The sequence below is a fragment of the Berghia stephanieae genome, chromosome 3 (genome assembly GCF_034508935.2).
Source record: "Berghia stephanieae isolate SIO BIC M18660-M18661 chromosome 3, UCSD_Bste_1.3, whole genome shotgun sequence".
Classification (NCBI taxonomy): Eukaryota; Metazoa; Mollusca; class Gastropoda; order Nudibranchia; family Aeolidiidae; genus Berghia; species Berghia stephanieae.
The window spans coordinates 67,747,366-67,764,305 of NC_088362.1; the positions used below are offsets into that span (position 1 = coordinate 67,747,366).

The window sequence follows — 16,940 nt, forward strand, 5'->3', positions numbered from 1 at the left end:
TAAACCATGGAAAAAAAGGGTATGTATAGTCATTGCGCAAAATCGGGGATCGACATATGACATCATCGTTTAAGAAATAGGTTGCAAATATTCGATATGACAAATGTGCATTGCGTTTATTAAACCAACCCTTAAATCAGAAGTTTTGAACGTATTTTTTTGAAAAAATGTGTACATAAATTTCAATAATTGGCCTTGCATGTGATTAAATTTCAGACTTATGGCGTTTATAGTCTGGTAACTACAGACTGATATATTTACATATATGTAAAAGGTCAATGCTTACAAATGGACATTTCGAATAAAATATAAGTAGGAACAAGCTTATGGTGTGAAAGAAAAACAAAATAACTACAATTAAATTTAAACTCGTTAAAAGAATGATTTTGCGTTCATTTCAGACAATGGTTAGACACATTTCCTGAAGGAAGATTTCCCCAGTCCAAGAACTCGTTGATTCAACGATACAGTTCTGGTCACATGCAACCTGCTTGGGAAGCCAGACTGGCTGCTAAACCTGTGTTTGCTCAGGTAAAGTCGTTGTTTTATATGTTTTCCATTAAAATTTTATTGATGTTATGTAATTTAGTTTTAAATTTATAGGGTTCTATTTTCGAGAAATAAACTTGAAATTCTAGAATTTTAATTATTTTTTTTTTTGGAAAGGATAATGCTAAATCGATTGTAACAGACAGACGATTCTATGTCGTAATAAGTCGACCCTTAAAAAGTGGATTTAGAATAAAAATGATGAGAAATACGAACTTTAAGTTGTTGCTAATGTGAGAATTTGGATTTATTCTCCATCAATGAAAAGAAATTAACCCCAAGTTTCATTTTTTTTGGTGCTATAATTTCAATTTCAACCACCCAGTTCATCCAGCCGCCATTCCATTTGGAGACAGTGGGTCACATCAACTGGGGTGAACCTATTTTGTTAAATGGATCAGGAATATGAAAGTTTGATTATTTGCAATTTACGAAATTGCATTCATTCCTATCAATAAAACATAAACTTAACTCTAGTCCTTTAAAAAAAAAATGTCTACTATAAATTCAATTTTCATCATCTAATTGAGCTCAATCAAATTGTTGTTCTGAAGTAGGTACTTAGTTACAGTGACATGGTTGTTAAGAGAAATAAAAGAGAATAACCAAATCCTATTTTTGATCATCTGAAACTGAGATCTCACCACTTACCATACTCATTAGGCTTATCAGTTGGGCAGAGTTTATCCTGTTTTGTTTGTTTGTTTTTCTTTTTCACATGATATGGATAGTAACTCTTGCTTGCTACCTCGTGAATAATATACTGCTCTATTGCAAAGTATTCTATCAGATCTTGCTGATCCAACCACCCAGTCATTGTAAAATGGACATAGAGATTTAAGAAAAACAAAGTAAACCAAAAAAAAAAAAAAAAAGAAAAAAAGAAAAAACAACCCAGGAAAATAAACAAGGAAAAACAAATGCAAACAAAACAACAACACAAAAAACTTTAACTCAACCTTGGACTGTTACTGATTCCTATGCGTGTCACTTGTTCCACTAATTAAGCCACCATGACTTCTCTGACAGAATGGGTATTAAGTATAAAAATCACTTCGAAGCACTTCCTAAAATACTTTAACGATACTGTTCCAAACATAAGCTATATTTTAAAGTATTAAATACAATTTTTTAAAACCTTTCATTACATTCTCTTGTATCAATAACTCTTCATTTTATAATTTAGCAGTAAGTCTAGTGTAGGAATAGTCAGGTGCACCCTGTCAGGGGTTTTGGAGGAGTGCATCAGTGTGCATGTTGTATTGGGGCGACATTGTTTAATTAAATAAGTTTTATAAAAATGTATTCAAGTAAAATAATAAGAAAAATACATTATAAAGCAAGACGCACCAAAAAATAGAAAAATATATTAAAGTAAAAGTTAAACAAAACAGAAAAGGTAATAATTGATTTAAAAATAACGACTTGTGTATTTTTTAATTTTTTAAAATTATTTTTTTTTCTTGTTTGTAGCTCTGGGGTACAGAAAAGCTTCTGAGTAGTATGGATGCCATTGCCATTGGGAGACCCCCCGAAGAGGGCCAAGAAGAGTTTTGGGCTGATAATCAAAGTTGGCTTCATGTTGACCAATCAGCTGACAGAAAAGGACTTCATGCGTATCAAGTAAGCTGTGTGGAAGTTTTTTAAAAATCAATTCTATCTCATGAAATATTTCTAATGCTTTCAAATTTCATTCTTCACTTGCTTTTTCAAAGTTGTCTTTTGCAAGTAGGAGTAAAACTATATATGTTTTATCTGACATCAATTTTGTAAAAGTATCAGAAAAGTATTTGAATTACAGTAGTTTCCTAGAGGTTGTCCACATTGAAACTTGAATAGCAGTCCATTCTGTCTCCGTACATGCTTTTCTCTTGATACAGATTTTTAAAAGTAAAATTTGTCACTCTATGGGCCTGGTCTTTTGTTATAATGATGCCTGCATATCTGAACTGATCTTCAAAGTTTTATCCATTATTTCTAAATATCCTCCAATCAAGCTTTATAATCTGGTTGTAAGAAAGTCGAAAGAGGCGGTGATTTGTTATAATTACATGCAGGGCTGGAAACTGTGACAACTTGTCTTTAAATTGGGCATATTAGTTGATAATTTTTTTAAAAAGTGGAAAGAAACAAGAACCAGTACTGCTTCCATAAAACGTAGCACGTTCATTTCTTTTTGGCAAAATTTTGGTGAAAATTAACAAAGGAGCATATTTTAGCTGTAAGTAATTAAATGATTTTTTTTAAAAGCACAAACTAAAAATCATTTACGTGCATAGTGCATACCAAACAAATACAAAGGAATCAGTCTTAATATGAAAATGTATGTAGTGTCACGGAGTAATGATTATATATATATTCTTTGAATAATTTGCTTCATTGTTTATTTTCAGTGAATTGTTTTGCTAAACGTTTTTAGATAATAGTTTCCATACATTTTTTAGAATAAACTTTCCAAGAACTTTGCTACTACCATTTTGAATATTTTTTTTGGTCTTTTAATTTCTCATTTGAAAGGGTGCTGTTTATTTGGAGACATGTGAAGAAGATGATTGGACATTTGAAGTCATCAATGGATCCCATCTTTATTTTGATGAATTCATGACCAAGACACAGCAATGGAAATGTCACAACTTGAAACCCCATCACATCGAATGGTTTGAGAAGAAAGGTTGTCAGAGAACTCGTGTTCCCTGCCCAAAAGGTGGAATGATTCTGTGGGACTCTCGACTCTTTCATGCAAATGCTAGACCCTTTCAAGGTCGCAGCAATGCTGGAAGATGGCGTTTTGTCATATTTGTATGCATGGCCCCTGCCTCTTGGGCTACACCTGCTGATATTGCTAAGAAAATGAATGCTTATGAAAAAATGCTCTTAACTACTCATTGGCCATCACAAGATGTTCATACATTTTCAACACGCATCTTCAAAAATCAAATCAGAGAGACGGGACCTTTAGCAGAGTTGCCAGAAGTGGCTAAAAGTGAAGAAGCCCGACAACTAGCAGGGGTATTACCTTATGAAGAGGATGAGGATGAAGCTGCTGAAAATGGGGCTGCATTTCGTCCTGTCTGGGATAGAGAATCATGGGCGAGTGCAATAGAAGAGTTTAAGTCAAAGAATCCATATGGAGGCAGGAAGGGTGCCAATGATACGAGGAGATCTCATAAAACGTGAGAACTAAATTACTGTGTTGCATCTCTCTCTTATCTCCTCTCTCTGACTTGTAACACCATGAAAGCTACATTATCTTTTACTCCCTACAACTCCCCATCACCATACGTCTTTCTTTACATGATTTTGTTATTTAAGAATATTGTATCCATGTTTATATTATATATGTATATAATTTGGTCGTGACAGCTCAGTGGGAAGAGCACTCACTGTACAAGGAAAAGAACTGGATTTGGTCTCAGGTGCAATGATTATTGAGCTGAGTCTTTTAAATCGGGGGGATAGTGTTGTTATAACTATCCAAAGGATAGTACGCAGTGTTACTGTCCATTTAACTTAACCGTACAGAAACTGGTAATAACTTTGGCGTGAGGTTCTGGAAGACTTCTTTTATATATTATATAATTTGACACTTTATTCTGCATTATGTGGTCTAATGGTGTGACACTTGCCTTTTGATTGGAAGGTCCAGGGTTAAAATTCTGCTTAAATCAGCACTCAGTTGAGTCCTTGGAAAATACCCTTTATTCACATTCTCTCACTGTATTCTGGTTTAAAATGAGTACCTGGCCGGTAACAGCATTGTCTCTGTCCGAAACAAATTGTAATATTGTTCAACAATTTTGTTTGGGACTCCTTATAATATAAAGTGCTTTGAGCACATTTAGAGGATATTGGGCTTTATAAATGCTCAAGTTTAAGTTTATGTTTTCATTTGTGTCACAATGTTGTTGAAATTTACTTTATCTTGATGCCCATGCTGATCAGTTTTGTGTACAGACCAGGATAAAACATGTTTTTTAAAGTTGGAAAAAGTGTAAAAGACTAAAGCTTTATACAAAATGATTGAATATTCATTCAGTTGTAGTAAAGCAAATTTTCACAAGAAAAAGGTTTAAGTATTAAATGTCATATTGACATACCAATTTATCTATGTAAGAAATAATAAAATAAAAACAATTACAACCTAGGCAGTCAGATCACATTGTTTCAATTTTCCTAATGATAATGATTTTAATGATGATGATGATAATAATAATAATAATAATAATAATAATAATAATAATAATGATGATGATGATGATGATGATGATGATGATGATGATCTCCTCTTTTCTGTGATTTAGAAAAATTATTGCCACCCCATCAAAAATTGGATGATAGAAAATAAGCTATTGTTGAATGAAGATAAAATTGAAGTTCTTTTGATCGGAACTTAGCAAAAATAAAATCCACCCACTTGCCAACTCCTACACATGCCATAACGATTTGTAATATTTCTATTTCTAACAAGGCTAAAAATGTGCGTGTCATTCTGGACAGTCCTTTGTCTATAAATCAGCACATAAACAATAATGTTAAAATTATGTATTGTGAGCTCAATAGAATATCACAGATGAGTTCATTTTTACCTTTCAACACATTGAAGATAATTGTCTCTGCTTTGATCTTGTCACACCTTTGACTATTGCAATTCAATGCTCGCTGTTCTCCCCAAATACAAAATTTACAAACTGAAGAGAAATGTGCAGAATTGTGCAGCGAGGTTAGTCCCCTAGTAAAATCTCAATACGATGATACAAAGGACATGCTTCGAACCCTCCTCTGGCTACCAGTCAGGGCAAGTATTGAGTGCAAAAAAGTCCTTGTCTGCTTTGGTGTATTTGAATCTTTTGCTCCCTCTACATTCAACACTTACTCCAACCGTATGTACCCCTGCGAAATCTTAGATCCCATGACTCAAAATTGTTAGCATCTCTTATAACTAAACTTAAATACTTTATTTGGTGATAGGACTCTCATGAAATTCAGACCCACAATATGGAATGATCTCCCTCAGGCAGTAAGTTTTTCGAGCTCTATAGATATTTTTTTTAAAAACGCCTGAAAACATATCTTTTCACTAAATACTTACTTGATTGAATTTTTAAATGTATATTATGTGACTTATGCATCGATGTTCTTTTTTTTTTTTTTTTTGATGCCTTGTCCATGCTTTTACTTTTACTGTTTTGATATTGGTTGATTTGGTCTTGTTGGTTTTAACTGCTTTGAGGTTTCAACATGATCAAAACGATAATAAATTCACCATTGTGTTATAACGGTATGTTGTAGTATTGTGTGTATGGTATAGAATGACGATTTATGACCATGGTCTGTTGAATAGTAATAGATAATATTTTCAAGGATAATGTGTCATGTTTTCATTAAAAAACGACTGATAGCTGCCACTAAGTATCATTGCTGCTACTGATACCATATCGATCATCATCATCAGCACCTCCACCATCACCATCATCACCAATACCACCATCATCATCATCATCATCATTCAATATATTATTGTAAAGTTTGTATGGCCTGCTGAGAAACAGCGTGCATCATCACGTTTTGCTAGTAAAAGAATAAGCCATTGTGGCACCTTCCTAATAGTTTGTTGCACAAACTATAGCTGTTCTGTAATCCATTCACATTTCACTTTAGAAACGCTATACGTGCTCTACCTTATTTTTATTTTTTTTTGGCCATATTTTTTTTTTTACCTCAAATATTGATCAATTCAAAATCCTTAATTCTGATACTTCTAAGAAATCCCACATTAAATGTTTAATTGATCCAAAAAAAAAAGGTCATCTAAATTCATCGTGATTTGGAATTTTGTTTTTTGGGTTAAAAGTGTTTTTTCTATGCACATCAGTCTCAGCACTTGACTAATCCTTTTTATTTGTTTGTTTTTAGGAGACTTGATTGACTGTTTGTTTGTTTGTTTTTAGAAGAATAGATTGATATATTTGTTAACAAACCATTCTTTGATTTGCATGATAATTATTTTACAAAATTTATTATTGTAATTTGCCATTGAATCATATTTTGGCCATTTTATTTATGACCATTTTTATATTTACACTTATTATGACCATTAATATATTTTTACATGGTGATTCAAACAATATTTATTTACAATAGAAGAGAATGTTCGTATATCGAGTGTGATTGGTTGTTTAAAATTTTCTTTTATGTAGGAAGGATCTTGGTGATCAATTCAATTAAAAGTTTTATCACAATATTTCTCTATGGAACGCGTTGTCTCATCCAATCATGGGTTGTTGGTGGATGCTATTGCTATAGGTAAATATTCTAATTCCATTCTAATGTCTATTTCTCTGTGACTTTCTCTTTTTGTCCTGGAATTAGACATTGACTGCACGGTTTCAGTCATACTAGGAGGATTGTTGTGGACTATTTGATTTTAAAAAACACACTTATCCGAGAGATGATGTTTTCCAATCTCTCTCTATGTGATTGTATTATTGGTGTTAGAAACCAGTTGTCTATGTGATTGTATTATTGGTGTTAGAAACCAGTTGTCTATGTGATTGTATTATTGGTGTTAGAAACCAATTGTCTCCCTTCTGGTGAAGAAATGTCTCGGTGTCATCTGTGTGAGACTTTGGGTTGGGTCATGACCTCCTTTAGTACAGGCCTACTTGTACTTGCCTTGTCGGGTGGCTTTCCAGTTTGTGAGCACTTATCATGTTTCGACAATCGTGCATGCATAAAATTACACTGCACAATGCCATACATTTTTAACTTTTGTCCAGAATTTGTAAAAAGTCGCATTCATACAAACATAGAATTTGCTAAGAGGGTTATAATATACTCAAATGCATATAAACATATTATATGAAAAACTAAGAAGTATGAATTATATGACAGATGATTTATAAGGAAAGGCTCGTTTTTACGAAATAAACAAAAATGAAGATAACAGCTTTAAAAAAGAAAAAATATCAATTTTTTAAAGCTGTGTATTCATTTTGTTTATTAATTTATTAATGAATAAACCAAACATTCATCTTAACTCAGAAAAGTGAGTGGAGCAGGCACTTATGTTGGTAACAACAAGATATGAAGTGGGTAGAAAAGTGCCAGAAGACAATAGAGAATAAAAATTTTTTTTCGCGGCGGTGGTGGGTTTGAACCTGCGACCTTATTGGTACGACAACTCCGCCTGGCAGGTGAGAGCGTGGCTCTACCGTGTGAGCTATCCACGAACACAAAAATATTCGTTTCAAACCCAAAGTCATTTCTAGATCCCTCTCTCACCCACTTCTTGAGATCGCCGATTCGTTCACCACCATCGCGAAGTAATTTTGACCAGCAGTTAAGCTTAATAGCCAATATTCTCATCACAAACATATAACATAGAAACGATTGAGACATTGAGTATGCTCCGGTGTATGGGGTGAATGTCTCAATCGTTTCTATGTTATATGTTTGTGATGAGAATATTGGCTATTAAGCTTAACTGCTGGTCAAAATTACTTCGCGATGGTGGTGAACGAATCGGCGATCTCAAGAAGTGGGTGAGAGAGGGATCTAGAAATGACTTTGGGTTTGAAACGAATATTTTTGTGTTCGTGGATAGCTCACACGGTAGAGCCACGCTCTCACCTGCCAGGCGGAGTTGTCGTACCAATAAGGTCGCAGGTTCAAACCCCACCACCGCCGCGAAAAAAATTTTTATTCTCTATTGTCTTCTGGCACTTTTCTACTCACTTCATATCTTGTTGTATTCATCTTAACTACGCCACTATCATATTATTTCATTCATTGTTTTGTTGATAAAGGGGAAACCTGAAATGTTCATTTGATCTGTTTTTGTAATTAAATTGAAGCTTACAATCAATTTCACATTATTATTTATCGCAACACATTAACTCACTCAATCCTAGATAATTTTGTTACTGTTCAAAATTGGGGGAAAAATGTATAAAAAACGAGCATGCATGTAAATCGTTATATTCAACTATCATTAACATGCAAAAAAAAAAACACCTCTAAAATCATTAGCTTTGATACTACGCCTATAATTTGTCTCATAAAAATGTAATAAATAGGCATGGGGTAAAAGTAAGCCGGGTAAACTACGGATATAGTCGGTGTTAGGGTTGAGTGAGTTAAGGTCTTGTTTTGTTTTTGTTTTTAAGGGTTTTACGGCGCTTGCAACACATTTAGGTTATATCAGCGCCAGTAAAAAGGAAGAAAATGGGATAGTCGAAAGTTCTAGTATTACAATTAAAGCACCCAAGAGAGAGTAAGACAAAGGGGAATTGGGAACAAATAGGGATCAGATGTAGATTCCAAGAGCATACCATCAGTGTACTTTGCTTGAGATCACCTATGTCTCATCCGGACACAAGCACAAAATCCAACAAGGAGGAATACACTCAGATGCTTACATCATACATTAAAAATAAATATAATAATACATAACAGAGAGATGATTTACAAGGAAAAAAATATCATCTCTCAAAACAATAACTATGCATTTGACTGTTTCCCTCCCAGCCAGGGCCAGGACAAAACCAAGTAATCTCATTCCAAGACAAAGACAGAAAGCATGTTGGAAAACAGATATAAGGGGATAGAAGACACAGTATGTACCCCCCTGCCCGCTATGGGAGTGAGTTAAGGTCATATTAGTGCCAGTAAAAAAGGAAGAAAATGGTAAAAAGTTCTAGAATTACAATTAAAGCACACAAGAAAAGGTAAGACAAAGGGGAATTGGTTCAAATAGGAAACAGATGTATATTCCAAGAGCACACCATCAAAGTACTTAGTTTGAGATCACCTAAAAGTTTCACATAGACACCAGCACAAGATCCCACTATAACTATACATTCGAGCGTTTCCCTACCAGCCAAGGACTCCGGCCAGGGTCAGGACAAAACCAAGTAATCTCATTCCAAGACAAAGACAGAAAGCAATTGAAAAACAGGTAAAGGGGGACAGAAGACACTTTGCAAATACCTCCCTGCCCACTATGGGAGGTCGGAACCCCACCTAGGCTCTTGACTTGCTTCAGGATCCAACCAGAGTTTGTGTAAAACCAGGATAAGGGTAGAAAGCCACTTGGAAAGGAAATCAGATATAGAGGGACAGAAGACAGCAAAAATTACTTCCTTGACCCACGACAGGAGGTCAAAAGGTGTTATTCTTAGAGTACCTAAAGGAAGTACCAAGACACTTAATACTTAATGAATCAAATCAATAAAATTGTTGGGTGTAAATTTAAATCTGACAGAAAATAATCTTCGACTTCGACAGACTCGAGTCCTACTAACAGAATGGCTATTCCTGTTTATTTATTGCTATCTAAACTTGGATACACTCCAGTTCAATGGATCAAACTGCCCTAATGGACTAAATAAGAAGAAAAAAAAAGGAGGGGTGGGGGAGGCACAAAAGTGTCTTAACATCCATATTGAAGAATATCAAACACAGTTAAATAGGTAAAAATTAAGGAAACTTTATTCAAATTTATAACATTACTTAAGTCACAAAACCGTGAATGGTTGGGTCATTGATTGGTGACAAACAAAAGCAAAATAAATCCCATCTTTATTTGTGTCAATCTCATCAAACCTTTGTTTAAATTGTATTGTCTATTAGAATCAGACAAATACACAGCCAGGATGTGATCAATCCAGCTGTCGTTATAAACAAAGCTCTAATTCCTTAGTCTTGTGACAAATCAACAAGAGTTTACTTCCCCCAAATTGAGGGGGAGACTCTCAGTCTCTTCTAATGAGCCACTGGCAAAGTATAAAAAAAACACCGAAAACAAACAAACCAACAAAAAAACAAAAACAAACAAATCAATGATAATTATTTATTGACAAAAAATAACAACACAAAGACAAACAAAATTTTGTTTAAAAAGTCCTGTCCAGAGTAATGATGAACATCGCATGAAAAAGGTTAATTTATCAAGTGAAGTAGGGGAAAATTACAATACATATATTTCAATTTAAATCAGAAAATGACACTATTATTGCTATTTACATATTTATATCATAACAATATTTTCAATGTAATGTTTATTATTATGTGTAAAGCATTCATAAACAAGTAAAGTAGTCCTGTTATACTCGACTACCATTCAAGATTCAAGAAAATGTCTCTCACTAGAATCCAACAGTCACTTGAGTAAGCCAAAGGACATGTATTGGTCCTGCCTTTGCTTTTTACATGAGCCCTTCTGTCAATTCATTGATGAAAGGATAACAGGGTCAAATGCATGTGATGGAATGTCCTTCGCGATAGACTTCCATCCTATTCATAAGCTGGCAAGTGATTGTTTTGTCTGTTAAACAGGGATAAACTCCGCCTTAACTGATTTAGTGGCTCTTAAATTTTTTTTTCAATCGATCCTCATGACTCAAAATTGAGGGCTTAAAAATCTGTTTAAAAAAATTAATATCACTCACACTGATATGAAATGGTTATCTTTATGAATTTCAATTCATTGAACGCAAACACCTGTATTGTATTAAACTTGTACAGATTTTATTTTTCTCTGTCCTATAACACAGTACCAACAAAGATAATTAACAAATGTCAGAAAACTGGCTTCTTTTCTTTTGGCTTACTTACTTATCCGAACCAGCGACCACCTGAGCTCTAGCCCTTCGGTCTTGTGCCATGCCATAGAAGTTAGACGTCTTTTGTAGTTGTTCCAGGTGACTATAAAGTGTGTTACTGATGCTTGGGTTTGTGGGAGGAATGTCTCAGGTTTTCAAGAGGTTGACATTCAAGCAAGTGGTGTGTTGTTTCATTGGGGTGTTGACATAGGGGGCAGGAAGGGGATGCGTCTTTTGTAATTTTGCTTAAATGGTTGTTGAGCGGTATGTGTTGTATTCTTAGTTGAAAGATGATGCATTGCTGGTGTCTTCTGAGCTTATTTAGGCAATCAGTCTTTACAGGAGTGGTCATATGGGAAAACACATCTACCCATGGTGCTCATTGCCCAACTGTTCATCCATTCTTCTCTCATTTGTTTTGATTATTTGTTTCGCTGTGTCTAAGGATACTGGAATTGATGGTTGTAAAAGTGTTGATCCGAGTCTGGCTAGTCTGTCTGCATTGTCATTTCCTGGTATATTTGAATGTCCCTGTATCCACTGGAGAGATAAGTCTACTTTTGGCTAATGAAAAGTGTATCGATGTAATAGGACATAACTTGTCAGCATTCTCCATACACAGCCGTTTACTGCTTTCATCTTAGTTCGACAGGTAAATTTTGCCGGACGCTAGTTCATAACAGATGGTGTGTCACAGCCTGTGCCGAAAGGAAACTGAGCAATTTTGCCTATTTTGACGATTTTTTTCAAAGTAGAGTAGTAAAGATGCTATTAGATGTTGCAATAAGATATTTTAGTCATAACTAGTGATTTACATACTTAAATTTGATATAATTTTAGTAGATCATTTGGGATTAGATTTTATATCACAGAGTAGAAATATATAATTAAAGTCATTTTGTAATGAAGCATTGTTGAGTTATCCGCTCACCTATACAGCAATATCCTTTTTTGACAGCAATAAAAAAAAAGCGTGATCAGCGCCAGTAAAAAGGGAGAATATGGGATAGTAAAAAGTTCTAGAATTACAATTAAAGCACCCAAGAAATGGCAAGACAAAGGGGAATGGTACAAATAGGGAATTGGTGTAGATACCAACAGCACACTATCAAAGTACTTAGTTTGAGATCACCTAAACGTCTCATCCAGACACGAGCACAGGTCCCCACAAAGAGGAATACACTCAAACGTTTACACTATAAATTCAAAACAACAAATATAATAATACATAACAGAGATGATTTACAAGGAAAAAAATGTCATCTCCCAAAACAATAACTATACATTTGACTGTTTCCCTCTCAGCCAGGGTATCCGGCCAGGGCCAGGACAAAACTCAAGTAATCTCATTCCAAGACAAAGACAGAAAGCAAGATATAGGGGGATAGAAGACACAGCAAGTACTTATGAGAGGTCAGGAACGTCACCCAGATAATAATAATAATAATAATAATAATAATAATAATAATAATAAAAATAATAATAATGATGATGATAATAATGATCATTTTCATGAAAATAATATAGTGGCTATCACGTAAATGCCTGCTAATTTTGGTAAAACGCAATAATAATTTAAAATATTCTAAATGCCTGTTTTAAAAAAAACATTGGAATTCGCCTATATCTCCACTCTGACAGAAAGGAAATTTAAAAAAAAGAAAGACAGAAAGACTAAAGAATTTTACTAAATAAATTTGTGGCCAAAGAATTGACTCATCACCCGAGAGTTTTATTAACTTCCCAACGCCCCAAATTACTATCAGTTCATTCAATATAAATTACTCCTCCCCACTCCACGATCTCCGGCAATATCCTTCCATGTCCCTCAAACTGTTTTCTTTCCATGGAGCATCCAATCAGCTTTTTTTACTATTGCCCATTTCCAATTGGCTGCTGAATAAGGACAATTCTAATTTCAATTGTCCACCAGGCAGTCATCAGCAAAGTCAAGACAGCTCCTCCGACTCAAATCATACATACCCACGAATATGATAGGCCTTGTAGACCAGTCACTGGTCTTTGATGTTACACAACCATCCGCCAGCTTTGATCACATCGCTTTTGATGATGTCACTCAATATCTATCTTCTTCTCTCAACCCCGTTGACTGTATCACGAGTCAACATAAAAGAATATCGCGATGAGGTGCGAATCGTGAAAATGGAAAGACTTAGCTGTGTTAAAGTTATAGGTTCGAAGTTCAATTTCCAGAGAGAAATGATGAGATTAGCTGAGGTGGGAAAATGAAAATTGTTTCGTGGCAAAACGTTGCATAAATTAGTTTTATGTACACCAACACACACACTCTCTCTCTCTCTCTCCAGACCTGCCAACCTTCCCAGGATGAAAAGTGTATTCCATGACCCTAAAAAGTGTATTTTTTAGCAAAAAAGTGTATTTTGTCCGTACATGTGGAAAAAAAGTGCGCACTATACAAAAATTTATATAAAAGCTAACACCAAACCCAAATCAAAATAAACTCTGATCTTCATCATTCAAGCAATCTCTCGTGATTACAAAATTATCGATTTATCGAGAAACCAAAATTTAATGACCATTTTAAATTAGCATAAGGCTCAGAAATTGCAATATCAAAGGAAATTGCTTTCGAAACGCTCAAAAGAAATGACCAAAAGACCCTTAACATGTTGGTCGTATTGATGCTTGGGTCAGTGGAAGAAGTGGTGGTTGTTGTAGCGATGGTGCTCTAGTGGTGGTAGTGATGATGAAGAAGCTGTTGTGGCGGTGGTGGTTGTGGCAGTGACAATGCTGTGATGGCAGTTGTAGAAGTGGTGATGCCATGATGGTGATGGTAAGAGATGCTGATGTACCAAATGAAGTTGTGATGGTGATAGCAACTAGCCCAGTACATCAGTATGAGTAAATTTTGAGATAAAATATCTGGGAGAGTGGTCTTCAATTCAATAGATCACATTTTGCAACAGTAGCGAGATACTTTCCATATATGTTATCTAATGATCCTTCTCTCTCTCTCTCTCTCTCTCTCTCTCTTTTTTTTTTTTTTGAGCATTCACTACTACTACTCCCTCCTCCTACTACTACTATTACTTCTATATACTACTAATACTATTACTTTTATTCAAGTGATGGGAAATTCGTATGTAATATGCAGAGACAAGTTAACTACTTCTAAAATGGTTCTAGAGAATTCATTTTGAACCAAATACTGTTCCTAAAGCTGCCCACTTTGTAATTCGAGATTCGTACAAAATAATAAAGAAAAAAAAAAGATCATTATAAATTTTATAAATCAAAATAGAGTAATTTTAGTTATTATAAAGAGAAATAACCCATTTATGTTTAAGCTTATTAGCAATACAGTTTTTAATTGAAGGCTTCACTCATAGTCAAAGAAGTATGTTCAATTAAATTTTCACTTAGAATTTTCTATTTAATAAGTGGCAAAAGCTTAAATGTGGTCTGAGACTATTTAAAGTATAAAATAAGCTTATACGCATAATTCTATGCAAATCCTCAAAATTGTATGAGAAAAATATTGGTGAAAACCGGCATCATAAAAGCAACTGAAATGATAACTATAGTACTAAATGTGATGCATCATTCATTCAGAAACATGGTCGACAGTTGGTGTACGACATGTGTGTATCAATGCATCAAATGTATCATCAACATCACATATCTTTTAAAAAATCGTACTAAATCCTTTGGAATCGTATCCGCATATTTGGGTCCAAAAATCGTACTAAAATATGTGAAATCGTACTGGTTGGCAGGTCTGTCTCTCTAGTGCTGCGACAACAAAAAAGGACACTGACCAGACAGCTAATACTATTTATAATGGAAATTTGTTGAAAATGGTCTGCTTATTGAACAACCGAAGCATCGTGGATAACAGAAATGATCATTGTGAATCAGTTGAAACGCGTGATATCATTGTAATACTAATACTAGTAATAATCATATATAATATCAGTGTATTTATCTTTCTCTTGATCACCACTGTAATAATAATAATAATAATAAAAATAATAATAATACTAATAATAATAATAATAAACCTATTTAAGGATAAAGGAGCTCTTCATCTTGCCGTCTATTCAGTGTGGATACTATTAAAGTTGATCTATTCATGTTGTCATCAATTCAATAAAGATGACACTTGTTTTTTAGGGATTTAGGGCGCTTGCGACATATTTAGGTCATATCAGTGCTAGTGAAATGAAGAAAATAGGATAGTAAAAATATTCTAGATTTACAATCAAAGCAAACAAGAAAAAATAAGACAAAGGGGAACTGGTTCAAATACGGAACATATGTAGGTTCCAAGAGCATACTATCAATGAACTTAGTTTGAGATCACCTTAAAGTCTCATCCAGACACCAGCAAAGGATTCCACTAAGAGAAACACATACAAATGCTTAAAGAATACATAACTAACAATACATAACAGAGATGATTTAAAAGGGGGAAAATATGATCTCCCAAAACCATACCTATACATTTGACTGTTCCCTTCCCAGTCAAGGATTCCAGTCAGGACTGGGACAAAACTAAGTAATCTCGTTCCAAAACAAAGACAGAAAAGAACTTGGAAAACAGATATAGGGGATAGAAGACACAGCGTGACCTCTTGCCCACCATGGGAGGTGAAAGGACCCCGCATAGGTATTTGGAGAAAAGAAGAAAAAAAAACTCTCAATGAAAGATAGAAAATTGGCATGGCAAAGAGTGAAGAACTATTGTATGGGAAAATGAAGATATAAAGGACGACAGAAAGCATTTTGGTAGGCAATTCAAGTAATGGTGTTTACCTTAGATGATTGCAAGGATGTTTCCTTTGGAGACAAAGTAAATCAATAAATAATTGCTAATTAAAGAGGAAGAATTCTTTTTCAGATCATTTTCATGAAGATTGAAATGAATGATACTGGGTGTCTTAACTTGGAATTTTTAATTTCTTATATTAATATCAATCTGATGGTCGTTACTACAGTGAATAGTATCAAAGCTGAAGAGCCACATATAATTACATAGAATAGACAACAACCTGTTTGTAGAGCAAGTTTGTAAATCGTGCATAAAAATACACTTAAAAAAAAAACAAAAAAACATCCAAATTTATAATTTGGTATTTTGATGAATTAGATAAATCTTTTTGCAATAATTTGAAAGCAAGAAAATGTCCACATTAGATAATTTATAATCAGTATATTATCGTTATTAATTTAAGTATTATCATAGTAATAATCATTATGATTGCTTTAAGCAAAACCATTTTTATTATCAATCATATTGTTTTTCAATTTCTCTATACTATGACAGGTAAGTTCTAACTGTGCCTCTGACCTTAGCACGACAAATTGGGCATGTGTTCAAGGCTGGAGCACATGTGGAGCAGCACACTAAGTGACCACATGGTAAGAAAGCCATACACACTTCCTCATCCATACATATTTTACATTGGCGCTGTTCTTTCAGTAAACGATTTTCTTCTGCCAGGCGCAATGATTCTGATGGAGAAAACAAAACAGTTTCTAAAATTAAGTATGGAAGAAGAAAAAAAAATAATTATGAGCATTTGTGCAAAAATCAACCTTGAAAGTGCTTACTTGCATTAATAATAATAAAATATAAATATATTGAGCTTTATATAGCTCAAAATCCACTAAATGTGCTCATAGCGCTTTACAAGGGGTCCCTGCTCAACAGCAACATTTAACATGTAGGACGGGACATAACGCCTGTTAGGCGATATTACAATTTTTTCAGACAGAGACAACGCTGTTAACGGCCAGGTACTCATT

The 16,940-nt window shown here is 34.2% G+C and overlaps 2 protein-coding genes across 6 annotated transcripts in view; one reads left to right on the forward strand and one right to left on the reverse strand.

The window, feature by feature from the left end:
• LOC144968271 (uncharacterized) overlaps window positions 1-7,585 on the forward strand; it is a 33,469-nt gene extending 25,884 nt beyond the window's left edge. For all 4 annotated transcript variants that reach the window (XM_078906459.1, XM_078906460.1, XM_078906463.1 and 1 more), the window contains 3 exons: window positions 402-531; window positions 2,023-2,172; window positions 3,067-7,585. In XM_078906459.1, the coding sequence (XP_078762585.1) occupies window positions 402-531; window positions 2,023-2,172; window positions 3,067-3,726 (940 nt within the window). In that variant the 3' untranslated portion in view covers window positions 3,727-7,585. The remainder of the gene's footprint in view (window positions 1-401; window positions 532-2,022; window positions 2,173-3,066) is intronic.
• A 2,431-nt stretch (window positions 7,586-10,016) lies between these two features.
• The window catches only part of LOC144968272 (baculoviral IAP repeat-containing protein 7-like), a 31,018-nt gene continuing 24,094 nt past the window's right edge, over window positions 10,017-16,940 (reverse strand). For both annotated transcript variants that reach the window (XM_078906464.1, XM_078906465.1), the window contains one exon: window positions 10,017-16,646. In XM_078906464.1, the coding sequence (XP_078762590.1) occupies window positions 16,450-16,646 (197 nt within the window). In that variant the 3' untranslated portion in view covers window positions 10,017-16,449. The remainder of the gene's footprint in view (window positions 16,647-16,940) is intronic.